This window comes from Megascapheus bottae, chromosome 26 (assembly GCF_031878675.1).
Source record: "Megascapheus bottae isolate mThoBot1 chromosome 26, mThoBot2.hap1, whole genome shotgun sequence".
Classification (NCBI taxonomy): domain Eukaryota; kingdom Metazoa; phylum Chordata; class Mammalia; order Rodentia; family Geomyidae; genus Megascapheus; species Megascapheus bottae.
This window is the reverse complement of record NC_143534.1, coordinates 11,213,926-11,232,136: the sequence shown is the minus strand read 5'-3', so window position 1 is coordinate 11,232,136 and position 18,211 is coordinate 11,213,926. Positions and strand designations below refer to the sequence as shown.

Below are 18,211 nucleotides of genomic sequence, written 5' to 3'. Positions count from 1 at the left end.
AATATTTATAATGTATGTCTCCTAAGTGGAAGATGCTATAGACACCTTGTAGAAAAGCATGAACGGCACATACTGTAACCTCAGTGAGATCTCCATGTCAAAGAGAAGGGTGAGCTATGTACCCAGGTAACTAGTAATTATTAAGCAAGAAGGCAGCCTACAGAAAGATAAGCCATGCAAGACAGCTATTCTCTTTAGTCACATCTGTCCGTAAGAGATTAGAGATGGAGGACTTAGGGAGAAACCTCCTCTTGGTCAATTAAGTAGACTACGAGGAAGAGAAGGTTGTACCTGTTCTGTTCATAGAAAGAGGACTCATTTTCCAAAACTCTGAGTCTAGATCTTGTTATACCCTTCACATTTATCCAGATAACAAATCAAAGCAGTCCAATCCCCAGCATCACAATGTTTTCCTACTCAACCATTTGTTTTTTGCTGGTCCTGGGGCTTGAACTTTCTGCCTGAGCATCATCCGTAAGCTTTTTATTTTGCTCAAGGCTAGTACTCTACCACTTGAGTCACAACTCCACTTCTGGTTTTCTGGTGGTTAATTGAAGATAAGAGTCTCACAGACATTCCTGACTGGACTGGCCTCTAACTGAGATCCTCAACTCTCAGCCTCCTCAGTAGCTAGGATTACAGGCATGAACCACCAGTGTCCAGCCTCAGATGAACAATTTTTAATCTACGTTAAGATACATGTCAGCTAATAGTACAGAAATCAAGATGACAATTTACCTGGGACCTGGGGGTAGAGCTGGGGGAATGGGGGAAATCATTGTAACATAGGGACAATTTCAATTGCCACTTTTGTCTGACTTTCTTCCCAGGCAATCTTTTCCACTAGAAAATGAACCATACCCACTAGCAGGGAGGAGCTCGATAGAATAGCTGTGTTTCCACACAGACAGAGATACCTCTTATGTGCTTAGTTACATATGGCCACAGAAACTCAGAAAAAAACAAGTTAGAAATACATTTTGGATGTGAGGGGTGAAAGGTCTTACCTACCCAAGAAGCCATGTTGGATTCTTTCTCAGGCTTGTGTACAAATCTAAAGGTCCTTTTTCATGTATTCAAGTGACAAGCCAATGAGGGTTTATTTCAGATTTACTAAAGTAGCCACTGCATCTGTGGGTGCCAAACCTTCTGATTTATGAAGTGGAGGATGTGAGAGAGGCCATTAAAGGCCTTTCATAGACAGCTAAAAAATTCATACCCTGGGGGCAGAAAGAATAATGTGGTCCCACTTGGAAAAGAATGATATTTTCTCAAAGACAAGTCCTGAATTTGAGGCTCTGACCTAATAGAGGAATTTCCAAAACATAGTTCTCCCCACCCCCCACCAGCCCCATTATGCTCAGTATTTTTGAGTTTGAATCTAATTACTAATAAGAAGGTCAGGGATACGGATGATTGTTCTTCTTATTTCATGGCACTGGGGACCTCTGCTTGGCAGGCAAGTCCTCTACCACTTGTGCTATAACTGCAGATATTTCGTTTCTGAGGCAAGGTCTCTAACTTTGCCCAGACTGACCTTGGACTCACCATTCTCCTGTCTCCACTTCATGAGTAGCTGAGATGATAGGAGTGGGCCACCTCACCTGGCAGATTATTGTCTTTCAGATACTGCAGATATATTTCCCATGATACTTGATGAAAAGACAGGCATTGGTGTCTCTGGTTTATAATCCTAGGTACTTAGAAGGCTGAGATCTGAGAAGTGAGATTTGGAGCTGGCACAGGCGTATAGCTCCTTATCATTCTTACCCCCGATTAATTAGCAAAAACTACAAGTGGAGGCCTGGCTCAAATGGAAAAATGGGATGAGTGAGAGAAAAAGCTGAGCAAGAGTGCAAGACCCTGAATTCAAGCTCCAGAACAATGAAAAATTAAAAAAGTATTGTTTTCTGTGCCCATCATGCAAGGTAAGGAAATTAACATTCATCAAACATGTATTAGACTGGACATGTTATATATTTCCCATTTTAGGAGATAATTTATCTCTGCGTAGAATAACTAGGTATAAAGATGTTGCAAGAGAGATGTGTTCTATTTTTTTTCTAAAAAAACAAATCATAAGAAAACCTCTTTGTCTATTACACAATAATAGGAAGTTTTCTGTATTTAGTAGAATGCAAAATCGTTTCTACACTTGCACTAGCACAGATTGCTCACTATGCTTTCAAAGTCACTTATTCCAATATTTCATCAAAACATCTTAATATAGGGAAATCATCAAATCATCTTGACTTACAAGGAAAGCAACTGGTCATGTCTCAGACAAGAAATACCTTAAGTTCAGCTCATATCTATTTTTATTGGTTTTGTTTCTGGTGTGCGTGTGTGCGTGTGTGCGTGTGTGTGTGTGCGTGTGTGTGTGTGTGTGTGTGTTGGTTATTGGGCTTGAACTCACTCTTACTCTTAGCCTCACTTTTACTTGGGCTAAAAGTGACTGATAAAGATATGGAACCGTTGATTACTCCCTAACCTTCTGATGAAGTTGTTCATTCATGTACATATATCCATGTATATATCTAACCAACAGTATAGTAAATAAATGGTTTAGGATCTGAAGTCGTATACTCGGAGTTCATAGCTTGGTTTCACAATGCACTGGCCTTCATCTCAAATGCCTGTTGTATACCTCAGGTGAGGTAACACAAGTAAAATAGCACCCAGCACATAGAAATCATTCAACAAATGTTATGTTACTGTGGCCACAGCATGTTAGACTCAACAGGAAGACTGAGAGGTGTCACAGTGATCAAAACCACTAGGGGAGGGTAAATGTGGAAGTGGGTTGGTAGCTAGGACAGTGGGAGAGGAAGTAATCACAGCAGTCTCAAAGCTGAGATGTGAAGCCTTTGTTAGATGAGGGAAAAGGCTGTTGTGCATTTAAGACAGCGAAGAAGCAGAAGGGTCTGTGCTGGAGTAGCTGGAGTTTATGGGAGGGATAATGACAAGGTGAGGCGATGAATTGAAGAGGTTTCAGGGAACGTCCCATGTTCCATAGTTAGAGAGTTAATAGGGAATTTGTTTGCATTTATCCATTTATTTGTTTGCTTGATAAATATTTTTTAGATCCCTCTATTAGACTTTATTAGATTCAATTGGTTTAATGGGAAACTAATTTAGTCTTCTGTGGCTTAGGATTAGCTGGTGTGTTCATGCTCTCATTCATCAATAAATTAGCTTAGCTCATGAATTTACTTAACTTAGGGATGACTCCGTGACATAATTTGATTCCTCATGATTAGTCCATGACATTGCAAGATCCTGAAACATCGTCTGCAGAATTAACTTGAGTTTTAGTCTGCATAATTTTTGAATTAATGGCATTTATTGGAATTACTGTTTGAAAGCTAAGCCTTCCTGTGTAGTGTACACATTAATTCTCGTAAGGACAAATGTAGATTTGTTATTATTGGTCAGCTACAAAACTAAAGACCTGTGTGAATTGCACAGGAACTGACCTCTCCTTCCTGAGGTGCTTTTATTCTAAAACAATTATTTCTACAGAGTGACACCCTGCCCCATTTCTGAACCCCTTTCCCAACCTACACTTTCCTGTACCCCTGAGCAGTCTCTTCTGTTGTTCAACCTTTCATCCCTCTGCCATGTCCTAATGGTCTCTTTTTCTTATCCTTACCTTACACCTCATCTTTCCTTTCCCAGCCTTTCTTCACACCTACCTTCTCCCCTGAGAAACAGTTCCTTTTTGTAGTATTTCTCATGGCCTGGTTTCTGAGTCCTCTTGTGAGATGTCAATGAACACTTGGGTTGGGCTTTTTCTTCATAAGTTACCATAGTACATGGACTAAGTGCACAAAGATCCTTTTAGTTGGCTTAATACTTTGAAGATCACCATCAGGACATGTTTAATTTTTTATGTTTTGGATGGGGGAGGGCAGTTCTGGGGCTGGAACTCCGAGCTTGAGTTGCTTTTTTTTTTTTTCTGCCTGCAAGGGAAAATGGGAAGCCACAGCTTTGATTTCAGTTCTTTGGTGATTAACCCCCCAGGTTGGCTTCACATCTAATCCTCAGCTCTCAGCCTCCTGACTAGCTACGATGACAGGTGTGAGCCACTGACACCAACACCCCATCATTTCTTTAAAGCAAGTAATCATACATTTTCCTCTTACCTGAGACTCTAAAAGCTATGTAGCCAGTCCCTCATTAAGAAAAAAAAAAGTGCCCATGGATTAGGCAGAATGGAATTCACTAGGGAGGAAAACAAAAAAAGCAGGTCTGAAGGTAAAGTCATTAGGATGAAAGATCAGGAGTTCACAGACACAGATGAGGGGCCATTTGTCAGTTATGCCCTTTCTCCTGGACTGTCTTTCGATGGGAGGGTTAGGTTTGGGGTTGTAGTGATAGGCTTGCAAATGAGTTAGGCAAATATTTAAATGACCACGTTCAGGTCTGATCTACTCTTGATGATTCTCTGACAAATTCCAGGAAATCAGTCTATCTCAATGGATTTGAAGAGTTGGGCCATAGAAATTATACAGTAACCTACCTCTTCCAGCAAAATAGAACCTTTATATTAAAAAAAAATAGATTCATCCCAGGAAAGTCAAAAGCAAAAATGTATCCTAGAATGGTAAGAAGGAACTTTTTGTGGACATTGAATATGAGGAGCTATCATAGTGATGATTCAGGGAAGAGATTTTGGTAAGCTAGGAAGTGATTATGCTATATACCTGATGAAGAGGTACTGTGTGGTGTCCAGAGAGAGACGGAAGAAAACGCTGAGGTTTCTAAGAAAGAAACAAAAGAGGACATGTGAGATAATTAGAAACAGTACCAGAAAAGTATCTATGTGGATCCAAACAGGAAGGTCTTTGTAATGATCCACACAATTTCATACCTTTCTGTTTACCTCGTGTTCAGTTTTGTTGGCTCTCGATAAATATAAAATAATAATAAAAGTCCATTAGGTCAACTATTTCGAACAGACTAGATCCCATTATCACTCACTGAAATCAGACCATAGCATCTGAAGAGTTTTCACTGGTGATTTATTTTTCAGTACCCAGACATGAGTGCTCTTGAAGAGAATTACTTTTAAAACACAGTTTTGAAAATGGGAGATAAGTCATATACACACATATATATATATGGAAAAGGCAGCTGTTTCTGAAAAGTGTTTTATTTCTCACTGGCCTTCTTTGGGAAGAATGGGTACTTGCAGTCAATTCTGAATTTTGCTAATAATCACTGGGGTAACAGCTTGCAACTCCCCCCTCTTTTTTCCTCCTACAACTGTATTGGCACTATTCCTTTTCAGATTAGGGAGAAGGAAGGAAATAGAGCAAGTCTTACCAGGATTCACTTCAGAGAAAACTGCTGAAGAGGAAAGAAATTTGTTTTGCACATTTCTTATAAGTCTCATTATTGCCTTGAGCTTCAATAGAGTGAACTGGAAATTCTTCTGCAAAGGAAACCTCTATCTGTGAATAGCAGCCTGTGGAAGGAGATAAAACTTCATCAAAGTGTCTCACTGTCATTCAAATGGTCACTTATTATGTAACTTCAAAGAAGACATACAACCCACTATCTCTTCTTCAAAATAAAGTAACCATCCATTTCATATGCCTTAGGGGGAGAGATTATACTTTGGTGTATTATACATTTTTAATATTAATATTTGATTTTAAAACCACCAGGTACTGGTGGCTCATATCTGTAATCCTAGCTTCTCACAAGGCTGAAATCTGGGGATTGTGGTTCGAACTCAGCCTGGGCAGAAAAAATCTGTGATACTCTTATCTCCCATAAAATACTCAGAAAAAGCCACAAGTGGCACTGTGCCTCAAATGGTAGAATACTAATCCTGAGCACAGAGAGACTTAGGGATAGTGTCCAGGCCCAGAGTTCAAACCTCAGAACCAGCAAAATAAATAAATTCATTAATTAAATTAAAACATCATTCTCCTTAAGTTTATTAGTCACACTGTATTATATATAAAATATCAACTGATTTTAGAAATATAATTTTTATTTCTAAGTATTTTTACAGAAGGGGGTAACCGAGCCTGGGATGTAGCTCAGTGACAAAGTGCTTGCCTACAAGTGCAGTGTCCTGGGTTTGATTCCTAGCACCCAAAAAAAAAGTCAAAAAGGGGGTAAGCATTCTAATGCCAGCATATTTTTAAATTGCTGGTTACATCTATGATTAATATTTGATCCAACTTTTAAGCATGAACTCATGTTTCTTTCCTTTAATTGTTTTGATAGTAATGAGGATTGAACCCACGACCTCATACCTGCTGAGCAAACATTCTGTCACTGAGCTAAGTCTCTACCTTTTTCATTTTCATTTTATATTTTCAGAAAAGATCTCCCTAAGTGTCCAAGCTGGCCTGGAACTTGTGTTACTTCTGCTTCAGCTTCCTTAGTACTTGAGATTACAAACATTCACCACCACACCAAGCTACACACTTTGTCTTTATTTATGTATTCATTCTTTTTTTTTGCAATATATGGCTAACATATAAAATACATTGATAGGCAATTGTGTCATCTTTAGTTCTACGAGGAGCTTCAATACTGTGTACAAATTTGGTTTTATCATGTCAGCTTAAAAGCATGACCATAAATCTATTAACCTTGTCAACTTACTGCAGATAATAAAATATTTAAACTATAAGCCAGGCATTGGTGGCTCACGCCTGTAATCCTAGCTACTCAGGAGACTGAGATTTGAGAATCATGGTTCAAAGCCAGGCAGAACAGGAAAGGCTGTGAAACTTATTATCACCAGTAAACTACTCAGAAAAAGCCAGAAGTGGTGTTGTGGCTCATATGGTAGAAGGCCATAAAAGCAAAAGAAGCTCAGGGTCAGAATTCAGGCCCCAGAACAGATTATAATTATAATTAACTAACTAAATAAATAAAATACACAATACAAATTATGTTGACATAAAAATATTAATGCAATGAGTTTGATTTATACAGCAATAGTTAGATTTAATTCTAAGTATGACCAGGATCAAAATATGTGTGTGACAAAAACCAAGACAGCATGCTACATTCATTCCATTTCTTTTCCAAGAAATTTGAGAATCCTTTCTGAATCTCTTCCAGATGCATTGAGGTTACCGTCTCAGAGACCTCATTGCATGCAAACTGAAGAGATTGATCTGAGTGTGAACCCAAGAGCTCCAACCACCCCCCCCCACGTGGTTTTCCTCCCTGGGAGTCTGCCCTATGGATCCTTCTGTGACTGTGGCTTATACCAATACTATGCTACAAGTTGTTTTCTTAAATCTAGGCTCCACTGAATTCATGTTCATGTCTTTGTGATTACTCTTTAATTGGGTTATCTGATTTCATATGACCTCCCTTCCAATCTCTAATTCCTATCTCACTCCTTCCTCTACTCCTTAATTAGATTTAACATTTTTAACACTAGTTTCTTTTATTCCCCTCTCTCCTTTTTCTACCCCATCCTTCCTTTTCTCTATCCCTCTCTATCCTTCCCTCTCCTCTCTCTTCCTGTTCTCTCTCTCCCTGTTTTTTCCCTACCTGCTTTACTTTCTTCCTTCTCTTCTCCTCCTCCTCCTCCTCCTCTCCTTCTCCTCCTCCTCCTCTCCTTCTCCTCCTCTTCTTCCTCCTCCTCCTCCTCCTCCTCCTCCTCTTCTTCTTCCTCCTCCTCCTCCTCTTCTTCCTCCTCCTCCTCCTCCTCCTCCTCCTCCTCCTCCTCCTCCTCCTCCTCCTCTTCTTCTTCTTCTTATTCTTATTCTTATTCTTATTCTTCTTCTTCTTCTTCTTCTTCTTCTGGTTCAGTACTGGGTTTGAACTCAGGGCTTTGCAGTTACTAAGCAAGGGACCCTTCTACCTTTTCAAAGCTTATTTCTATTCTGAATTTGTCTCACATTCTTTCTCTCCACCTAGTAGAGGTGCTATCTGCCAAACATCTTTTAGATTCCTGTGCTCTCTCCTTCCTGCTTGTTTAGCTTTATGACCATAACAAAATAGGACTGTGATTAAGGGATGTTTTGGTAGAATTAAATGACAATACTTTAAGAATTAATAACATTCATTTAGGAATGGCTCCTTTTTAATCATTTGGCTGTAATCTTCAGTTTGCCTGAACGCTGCTTTTGAAGGAAGGGCAATTTACCTAAATTGCCTGGATGGTAATTAGTGCCTGGAAGGAAATAGGCCCACCACCAGTGTCTGCCTTGCAAATATCTTGCAAGGATTCACCTTCAGGCCATAGTCCTTTCTAATTAAGAGCATACTGTGAGGGAAGAGAAGTTGATGATGCCAGGGAATGTGGCCACATGGTCTGGGAGAAAATCTGGGTAATAAACGAGGATTTATATGACAGTCAAGGGCCAGGAGTGTGGCCTAGTGGTAGAGTGCTCGCCTAGCATGCACAAAGCCCTGGGTTCGATTCCTCAGTACCATCTACACAGAAATGGCCAGAAATGTTGCTGTGGCTCAAGTGGTAGAGAGCTAGCCTTGAGAAAGCCCAAGGACAGCACCCCGGCCCTGAGTGCAAGCCCCAGGACTGGCCAAAACAAAAACAAAACAAAACTATAAATGATGGCCAAGAGATGGAATGAGGTGCACAGCTCATGTGGACCCAGAGCAGGAATGAATTAAGAGGCCATCGATCCCGTTCTCAGTGGTGGGGTTTTTTGGGTTTTTTGTTTGTTTGTTTGTTTGTTTGTTTTTGTGGGTCATGGGGCTTGAAGTTGGCCTGGGCACTGTCCCTGAGCTCTTCAGCTCAAGACTACTGCCCTACCCTTGAGCCAAGTCCCACTTCCCATTTTCTAGTAGTTAATTGGAGATAAGAGTCTCAGGTCCTTTTGTGCCTGGCCTGGCTTTGAACCTTGATTCTCAGATCTCAGCCTCCTGAGTGGCTAGGCGTCAGCCTACCACTTCAGTGGTAGTTTTTATGCATGACTGAAAGACCTCTGCTGAGATACATGAAAACCCATAGGACATGACACCTGAAGTTCTAAAATGTCCCTTCTCAAATGCCATGATCAGTTTCTATGAAAGTTTGTTTCCATGGCCAGGAGTTTGGCCTAGTGGTAGAGTGTTTGCCTAGCATGCATGAAGACCCAGGTTCGATTCCTCTGTACCACATATATAGAAAAGCCAAAAGTGGCTCTGTGGTAGAGCACTAGCCTTGAGGAAAAGGATAGTGCTCAGGCCCTGAGTTCAAGCTCCAGGACTGGCAAAAAAGAAAGGAAGAAAGAAAGAAAGAAAGTCAGTTTTGTTCAGAACTAAAGTCCCCCAATGAGAAGCCAAATCAACAAAGTATTACAGGGGAATATACTTGTAGACACCTAAATTCCAATAGGTCCAGCTCTTAGATAATTCACAGAACAACTGAAAACTCCCCATTTTGATTCAAAGATAAAACAGTATTGTTTCGCTAATGAATTGCTTATTGAAAACAGAGAGGACAGTTCATTCAGGCTACATTGAACAAGTCTTGTATAAATCCAAAGCCACCCAGGGCCTGTCAGTGACCAGCAGTGACCAGGCCTGGACATGGTAAATAAGATCAGCATAACAGGAGAGAGCTTTCTCTTTCCTGCTTCGCCAGCTTCAAAACAAAGTACCTTGGTGGGACCTGGTGTCCTGGGCCTCCCCTCAGCTCTAATGAGGGAGGAAGATAGGATGTGCTTTGAAGTACAGCTCTGTGTTTTCTAATGATGTAGGCAGAGAGATCTGATTCCATTAGGATTTTGCCTTTTAAGCCTTGATTATTCAGCAGGCCCGTTGAAATGAGCTGCTCATTTATCCATCAGCAGCTGCATGCAGGGTTGGATGGCTGTGCTTGTTGTGTCAAATCAAGTGGGTCTGGGCTAAAGTACTCCTGAATATTGATGTAATTCTATTCCTCCTCTCCCCTCTCTTTCCCCTCCCCCACCCCACCCCCTGCCCCTCCAGCTTCTAAGCAACAGTGCTACATTCCGTAAACCACTAGAATTTACACATGCATACCCACCCCCCAGACTCAGACATAGACACAGACACAGACAGACACACCAAACACACAGACCAAGAAATTTTATCTGGATTGTTAAATGCAGCTCAATGTTAATATGAGACAAATCCTTTCTGTCCCTTCTGCCTGTTTCTCTTCCACGCGACATTAATGCCTGTTTTGGCACATCATGTCACAGCTGCAGAGCAGGGCTGGTCCCTCCTGTTCGTCTGTCTTATGAACCTCCTGCAGGGCTGCCAAAAACTGTCATGTTCGTGACTGACAGGCCTTTTGCTGGAACAGCCCTGAATGGAAGCCATTTCAAAGGTGAGCTGGGCTCTGCTCACTGTCCTGAGAAGGTGAATGGGCGTGGGCAAGGCTTCATCTTAGGGTCAAAGCAGTGATCAGAGATGATCTTGAATTGGTGCCAAGTTGGAAAAACTGACAGGGCTGAGAAGGGGACAGACACACACTAATTAGTAGAATTATTGCCATACAAAAAGTGTCAACAGACTAGTAGGAGTATATGTGTATCAAACTCTTCAATGTTTGCTGATCAAGATAAACAAATCTTGCTTTCCACGGATCAGGTCTCTGTATTATTTATTTCATTATTCTATTTACCTCTGGGCCTTTATTCCCACCTTTGTTAGCTGCCTGACTTATCCTGGCACATTTATCTTAAGAAGTACTTGTTATTGCCATATATGGCATGCCACATAAGAACGTTCAAACTCTTCCATGTCATCTCCAGTCTTTTCAGCCAACCTCAGAACAGCTCCTGCACCGTTCCTATTTTCTGGTGGGTATTCTGGCTTTATTTATTATTCAGTATATTGTTGGCTTTATTAATGGCTTACACAACTTTTATTGGCTTTTGAGTAGTCCTAAATGTATTTTCTGACTTGGTGTCTAAGCGTCGATCACCTGCATTAAGATTGCTAGGAATTGGGCTGGGGAATGTGGCCTAGTGGTAGAGTGCTTACCTCACATGCATGAAACCCTGAGTTAGATTCCTCAGTACCACATAAACAGAAAAGGCCAGAAGTAGTGGCTCAAGTGGTAGAGTGGTAGGGCAGAGCCCTGCCCTGAGCTCAAGCCTCAGGACTGGCAAAACAAAACAAAGCATCTAAGTACCATGGTTGTGACACAAGAAAGTGACATACACGGTCCCATTACTCAGATTACTGTCACTGATATTGGCAAATTTGTTTAAAAGGTGATGTTTTCAGTAATATTCAGTGTTATTGTTGAGAAAGATGAGGTTGATACTTTTTGTTGAGTGTAAGGGAAGTAAAGGAAAATGGGTTGTTTTAGATGTCTTTAAAATATAAAGCCTAGCAAGTATTTGTGACTCCTCTTTGTAACCCTAGCTACTCAGGAAGCTGATATCTGAGGATCTTGGTTTGAAGCCAGCTGGAGCAGAAATGTCTGCAAGACTCTTATTTACAATTAACTAGGAAAAAATCAGAAGTAGAAGCAATGGCTCTAGTGACGGAGCACCAGCTCTGAGTGAGAAAGCTAAAGGGTAGTACATAGGCCCTGAGTTCAAGTCCCTGTACCAGCACAAAAAACAACCAAACAAAACCAAAAATAAAACAAAGCCTGACTGTGAGAGTTTGTTTTATTCCTGAGTCCTGAGTTCTATCTCCTTCAGATATTTGTGTTTTGTTGTGCTCATTTCCAAGTCTCTGTTGGTTACTTGGTTACTGACCTTTGGATGCCTTTTTTTTTTTTTTTTGCCAGTCCTGGGCTTGGGCTCAGGGCCTGAGCACTGTCCTTGGACTTTCTCAAGGCTAGAGCTCTACTACTTGAGCCTCAGCACCACTTCCGGCTTTTTTCTATGTATGTGGTACGGAGGAATCGAACCTGGGTCTTCATGCATGCTAGGCAAGCACTCTACCACTAGGCCAAACTCCCTGCCCCGGTTTTTTCTTTTCTTTTCTTTTTTTCCAGCTGTGGGACTTGGACTCAGGACCTGGGCTCTTTTCTCTCAAGGCTAGTGCTCTGCCACTTTGAGCCACAGCATCACTTCCAGTTTTCTGGTAGTTAATTGGAGATAAGAGTCTCTTGGACTTTCTTGCTTTCTTTCAGTCTAGCTTTGAACCACAATCCTAAGAGCTCAATCTCCTGAGTAGCTGGAATTACAGGCATGAATCATCAGTGCTTGACCCATGTCTTTTCTTAAGACAGATTCTTAGGATAAATTCTTAGTGATTCTTAGGAAAGGTCTTCACTTAGACCCTTCTTGGCCCTGGTGACTCACTATAATTTGTGTGTGGCATACAATATGAGACCTATGATCTGCTGGTACTTTCTAATCTCTGCACTCCCTGTTGAATTATTTTCTTACTAAAAATAAGGTGTGTTTGCTTCAATCTTGTTGGTGTCAATTATATTTACTGTACACTGTACATAATGTAATTCTGTCATAGAATTTAACATTGAGTCAATGAAATATGAGAGCCAAAAGAAGGAAGGTTATCAAATTGAGTAGTTGGAAAAGAATGAAGATGAGCTGCATAAAATATAATTCAAGAAAGATTCTATTCATATTCTTACTTCCTTTTAAAGAAATACACTTGAAATTGTGTAGTTAATTCATTGTAGGTGAGATTTCTGAGAAAGAGGGAACTTGAATTACAAGACATGTTTGAGTATAGCATTGAACAAACCCTGGGAACTACTCAGTGTATGTTTAAGGTAAATTAAATGTTTAGCATATACACTATGCATATAAATTCCCCAGTCTGATTAATTGACCATCTATCTGTATCCAGACGGCCAATAACAGGGTTTCTAGTGTTCTAGAATGTACTTCTTTGTTCAACATTTTGATTATATGGAATGCCATTTGGGAAGTTTTTCTTAAGAATCTTCCTGTTTTTTTTTTCTTCTCCCAAGTATTTGTTTATCACAGTATTTCATTATATCATAATTGTTGGCTCTATTGTCTGTCTCTTCAATTGGGCTGTGAGCTAATTGAGGACAACAATCTTTTCCTTTCTTATCCTTCCTTCCTTCCTTCCTTCCGTCCGTCCGTCCTTCCTTCCTTCCTTCCTTCCCTCCTCCCTCTCTTTCCTCCCACCCTCTCTTTCTCTCTTTTTTTCCTGTGCTAGTATTCAGGGATTAGGTATTGTCTCTTAGTTTTGTGTTTTTGTTTTTTTTTTTACTCAGGGCCGGTACTCTACTTCTCCTTCCAGATTTTTTTTGGATGATTTATTGGAGATAAGGGATTCATGAATTATCCTGCCCAGGCTGGCTTTAAACCATGATCTTAAGATCTCAGTTTTCCTGAGTAGCTAGGTTTATAGACATGAGCCATTGATATGAGCTCAGCAATCTTGTTTGTAATCTCCATATTCTTGCATCTTGAACTCTGGTCCCATTTTAGGTGCATGAGTGTTCGTTGAATACACACAGATTGATAGGCTTCCACTCAATGTGTTGATATACAAACCATGTGTCTTACTTTACAGAAGATGGTGGGCAAGTCTTGTTGATAAAGAGAGGTTATTCTAATATTTTAAATGTTCTGTGGGTAATTTGAGGGGACAAAACCTGGGGGGGTCACAACTCACCTCCCATGTACTTTTTTGTTTGCGTCCATTGTCATCTTCCCTACTGTAAGATGTTTTCATAGGTCTTTTTCCACCTAAAAACCCGTTTTCCACTTTCTTTTTGGCTCTCTGTATGTCATCTTCTCTTTCTCACTGTAGAAAAAGGCTGGTCCCACCCAACAGAGGCTGAGAATGCCTCAAAGAATCAGCTTGAGCTGTACTTATACTGTCTTCCCAGACTAAAATTGGTAGATGCCTTGAATCTGGGGACCTGGGGGAGTTCTCAAACCCAAGTATCTAGTTCCCTTTAATAGAGTTCAGGCCCACGAAGGTAAGCATTATGCTTCTTTTTTTTTGTATGTTACATTCTGTAATTCCTTGGCCTCAACTCTTTAATCAGATGTCTTACTTTGATTGTCCTTAGCCCTCTGGCCTTTGATTTACATCTAGTCACGAAACATTCTATTTTGTATACATTTTTAAAAGCAAATGTAAAAGAGTGGGGCTCCGGAGGAACGATTTTAACCGAAAGGAATATTATAGCTTACACTCAAAAGTCTTAGACCAAATAGTCTGCAATAGGAGTCAATCACAGAGCAAGTATAATACTAGCACAGTTGAACAGAAAAATTATAAAGTGAAACCATGTAAATAAGTAGCAGTTACATGTGTGCTTTCAAAGCAGCTAAATAAAGAGTCTGAATACCTTTCCTCTCATTGCCTGCTGTCATTTTCCTTTCCCTTGAGCTCCCTGAAAGGAATGCCAAGTTTAAAATATAAGGAACCTAAGAAACAAGGCTGTCTTTTTTGCAAATGACATGATTATCTGCCTTTTAAAAACCCAAAGAATTATCAAATAGAGCTACCAGAACATATGAGTTTATCATGCTTCATTAAGACACAGGGCCAATCATGAAAGCCAAGAAATAGGAAAAAATTCACAAAATATGTAGAGTTTGGTTGCCAAAAGTTACAAAAACATTTATGAGAGAAATGTATAAAAGCAGAAATATATGGATATTCCATGTTTAATGTAAAAGGTTAAATATTGATATAACAGTTTTATGTCAGTTTCTGTGCATTGATATATTTAGTATAATCTCAAATATATTAACTGTATCATTATTAAGTTATATTAAAGAAAACTCAGTAAAGATTTTGAAAAAACCCATGTTGTTTTAAAAAGCATATGAAAAGCAAATGGCCTTGTAAAATCAAAATATTTTTGAAGAATTACAAAGTTGGGTAAGTCATATAACCCAATTTTAATAGTTAAAATGAGGCTAGGCAAAGAAGGCAATGTGATATTTATAAAAACATAGATATATAGATATATAGAACCAAATAGAAAGCTCAGAAATAGACCTATACTTGCATAGTGTCATTTCCATAAAAGATACCAAGCTGTCAGTGTGTAAACAACTGGAGCAATACTAGAAACTCAACTCTTACTGAACACCATATAAAAATATTAAAATTGAAATGCACTATAAATGAAGTGAAAAGCAAGTGCTCTAAAACCAGTAGAAGAAATTATAAGAGAAAGAATATTACTTTGGACAAATTTTTTAAAAAAAATATATAGGCTACAAAAGCACAAACTATAGAAAATGGTTTATACAACTTCATTTAATTTAGTTATTTTTCTTCTTTTAATGACAAAAAGAAAACGATTTTTTAAAGTAGAAGTTCAGAGAAAATATTGGCAATATCTGATAAAGGATAAAATAATCTTGCAATTCTTTAAAAATTTTTAGAATTAGCTTTAAGTAGTTGTACAAAAGAGGTGCCATATAATAAAGCACTTTGTGAATGTAATGCATCATAACCAGTGTCACTTCCTTCAATATTCTCATTCCCCTTCAACCGACCCCTTCCTTTATTCTTTTTCTTTCTTTTTTGTCATTCATGGACTTGAACTCAGAGCTTGACCACTGCCCCTAAGCTCTCTCACTTAAGTTTAGCATGCTATCATTTGAAGCCACAGCTCTACTTCCTCCCTTATTTGTCTTAGTTTTGCAGTACATACAATCAATTCTTGACTGCATTCTTCTCCCCCTTCATTCCTCTGTTCCTTTCCCCTTGACTCCCAACCCCTCTTGCAGGTACTCATTTCCCAGTGCTGATTTTCCACAGCCAAGATACGGAATCAGCCTAGATGTGCCTCAGTGGATGAATGGGTGAAGATAATGTGGTATACGTGCACAATGGAATTTTACTGGTTTATTAGAAAGAATGATATTGTACCATTCCCCAGGAAATGGCAAGACTTAGGAAAAAAATACATTAAGTGAGGTAAGCCACATGACCATATTATCTCCCTGTGTATTCCTCTCTGTGTTCCTTCTCTTCTTGTAAGACACAATAGTGTTAGGTTAGAAGCACGCGCTGCTTCAGTATGATCTCTGGAATTAATTAAATCTACCACGATTTTATTTCAAATTGGGTTACACTCTAAGGTTCAGGGAATTAGGAATCAGACTAATCCATCCTAGATAACATTGTGCTCTACTTTCCAACTAAGGACTGCTTGCTTATGGTCTCCAGCAGTTTGGGCTCTGAGCTCACAGTTCCACTTTTATTTAACTCAAACACAGACCACTATTTGGTTGTTTTCTCCATCTATGAAGCCATCAGTTGTGGAATTCAGCTTTGAATGATGAAAGGTACCGTCTTACAATGACCTGTTAACGAATTCAGTTTGTACCGCTGGTTCCTTTTTAAATTCATTTTTGCTTATTTTTTAATGACAATGTCTCCTGGGTAGTTTGACTTCCTGTGAGCAAGACTAGGGCTCTCCATGACTTCCTGTTTCAAGTCAGAGACACAACTGCTCCCCAGAAATAAAACTCAGTAAAGACTCCAACATTCAGGTGCAACCTGGCTGTTTGCAGGCACTCTTGTCTTATCATGCAGCAATGGCTAGAAGGTTCAGAGCAAGAATAGCCTCCACAGGAAGGCTTATTTCCTGTCTTTAAATTCATAGTGAAACCAGGCCATGGCCTACAAAAAAAATCCTTAAGACATCCCAAGTCTTTCTCTTTGCCAATTTCCTTTTCCTTACCAGAGTCTTTATCTCCTTTTCTCCTCTCTCCTACCTTGCTCTTGTTTGGCATTTGTTCCTCCTGTCTTTCTTCTTTCTTTCCTTTTATCTTATTCTCTTTCTCTCCCTTTCTTTCCCTGTCCACTTTATTAAAGATTATTTTTACTGGCTCAAATCTTTCTTTGTTGTTTTTCTTATTTAATGAAGTTTTGTGTTCTCTAATAAGCCCAGAAGAAAATCTATCACAAACTTGCCAACAGTATAGCCACTGGATTTTATCCACTTTTTAATAGCAGGCCAACCTGAGAAGCAGAATAATACCTTTTATCAGTTCCTTGGTGGAAGTCCAGCTCATGCATATTCATTTACGTCCTCATTAATAATCCCCTGGGCTTATTCTATGTCATTGGGAAAAGCACTGATAATAGGGGAAAGCTCAGTTCAAACTGAGCTTTTTGGTCTTTTTGTTTGCTGTGGAGTACAAGTTTTCAATATATCTCCATAAAACTGTAGATCAGGTTCTTTTCCCATATATTAAGCTGAGTCTAAGAATTGTCACACCAGCAAATGTGCAATGGACTCTAAGTTCAGCTTTATCAGAATTTCCAATGAGGCCTTGCAGTTCTGCCATTTGTAAACTGATTGCAATAATATTTTAAAATGCCATCTTTTAGGACTACAGAGAATAGCCAACCTCCTTTAGAAAAGATGAAAATAATTGTTATAAAAATGTTTGAAAAAAACAAAACATTAATCTGATTTTTGTGACTCATTCACATAATTAGGAAGTCATATAATAATGCTTTTACATAATTCCATCATAATGACTTATTTGTTAGTTTGTTGGTTTGGTGTTGGGAATTGGACCCGAGGTCTCACATATATCACACATGCACTCTTCCACTGGGATATACCCTCATCTCCATCATTAAGATTTTTAATTTGATTCAATACGTAAATCTAGCTTCAGTTATGGATATCTTGTTTGGTAAATATCCAAAAGATTTAAATGTTGACTGTTGCTTACCTTCAAGATAATTTTGTTGAAAAGCATGTATACAGATGGGTTTGTTAGCTTCTTTTTTTTTTCCTTTGTCAGTCGTGAGGCTTGAACTCAAGGCTTGGGTGCCATCCTTGAACTTTTTTGCTCACGTCTAGCATTGTACCACTTTGAGTCAGAGTGCTACTTCGGGTTTCTTGTTGGTTAGTGAGAGATAAAAGTCTCAGGGACTTTCCTGCCAGGCTGGTTTTGAACTTCAATGCTCAGATCTCAGCCTCCTTAGTAGCTAGGATTGCAGGGGTAAACCACCAGTGCCTGCCTGTTAAGTGTACATACTGCATTTCTTTTGGGGATTTGATAAGTAAAATTCCATTGCATGTTTATATACCTCATTTTCTTAATCCATTCATTTATTATAGGACATTTGGGCTGTTTCCATAACTTGGCTCTAGTGAAAAGTGAAACAATGAATATGGATGTGCAAACATCTTTACTGTATCCTGCTTTGTAAACTTTTGGATATGTGCCCAAGAGTGAGGCTGTTTGGAAATTCCTCAAAACACCAAACAGAGTACTGCCTTATGATCCAGCAATGCCACTCTAGTGCATTTATTTATCTTGTCTTTTCAGCTTTTTAGTGTCTCTAGGCA

The 18,211-nt window shown here is 39.3% G+C and overlaps 1 protein-coding gene and 1 long non-coding RNA gene across 5 annotated transcripts in view; one reads left to right on the top strand and one right to left on the bottom strand.

The window, feature by feature from the left end:
• The window catches only part of Fam107b (family with sequence similarity 107 member B), a 167,585-nt gene that overhangs the window by 88,146 nt on the left and 61,228 nt on the right, over positions 1-18,211 (top strand). The window contains exon 1 of one of the 4 annotated variants that reach the window (XM_090318928.1): positions 9,992-10,285. The exons of the other annotated variants lie outside the window; for them this stretch is intronic. Within the exon in view, the coding sequence (XP_090175054.1) occupies positions 10,228-10,285 (58 nt within the window). The 5' untranslated portion in view covers positions 9,992-10,227. Of the gene's footprint in view, positions 1-9,991; positions 10,286-18,211 lie in introns of those variants that run through there. 4 annotated transcript variants of the gene reach the window in all.
• On the bottom strand, positions 4,706-9,884 carry LOC150045943 (uncharacterized). The gene is made up of 3 exons (XR_016532754.1): positions 9,591-9,884; positions 5,329-5,470; positions 4,706-4,763 (listed from the first exon to the last, which is right to left on the bottom strand). It is a non-coding gene; the product is annotated as an uncharacterized LOC150045943 (long non-coding RNA).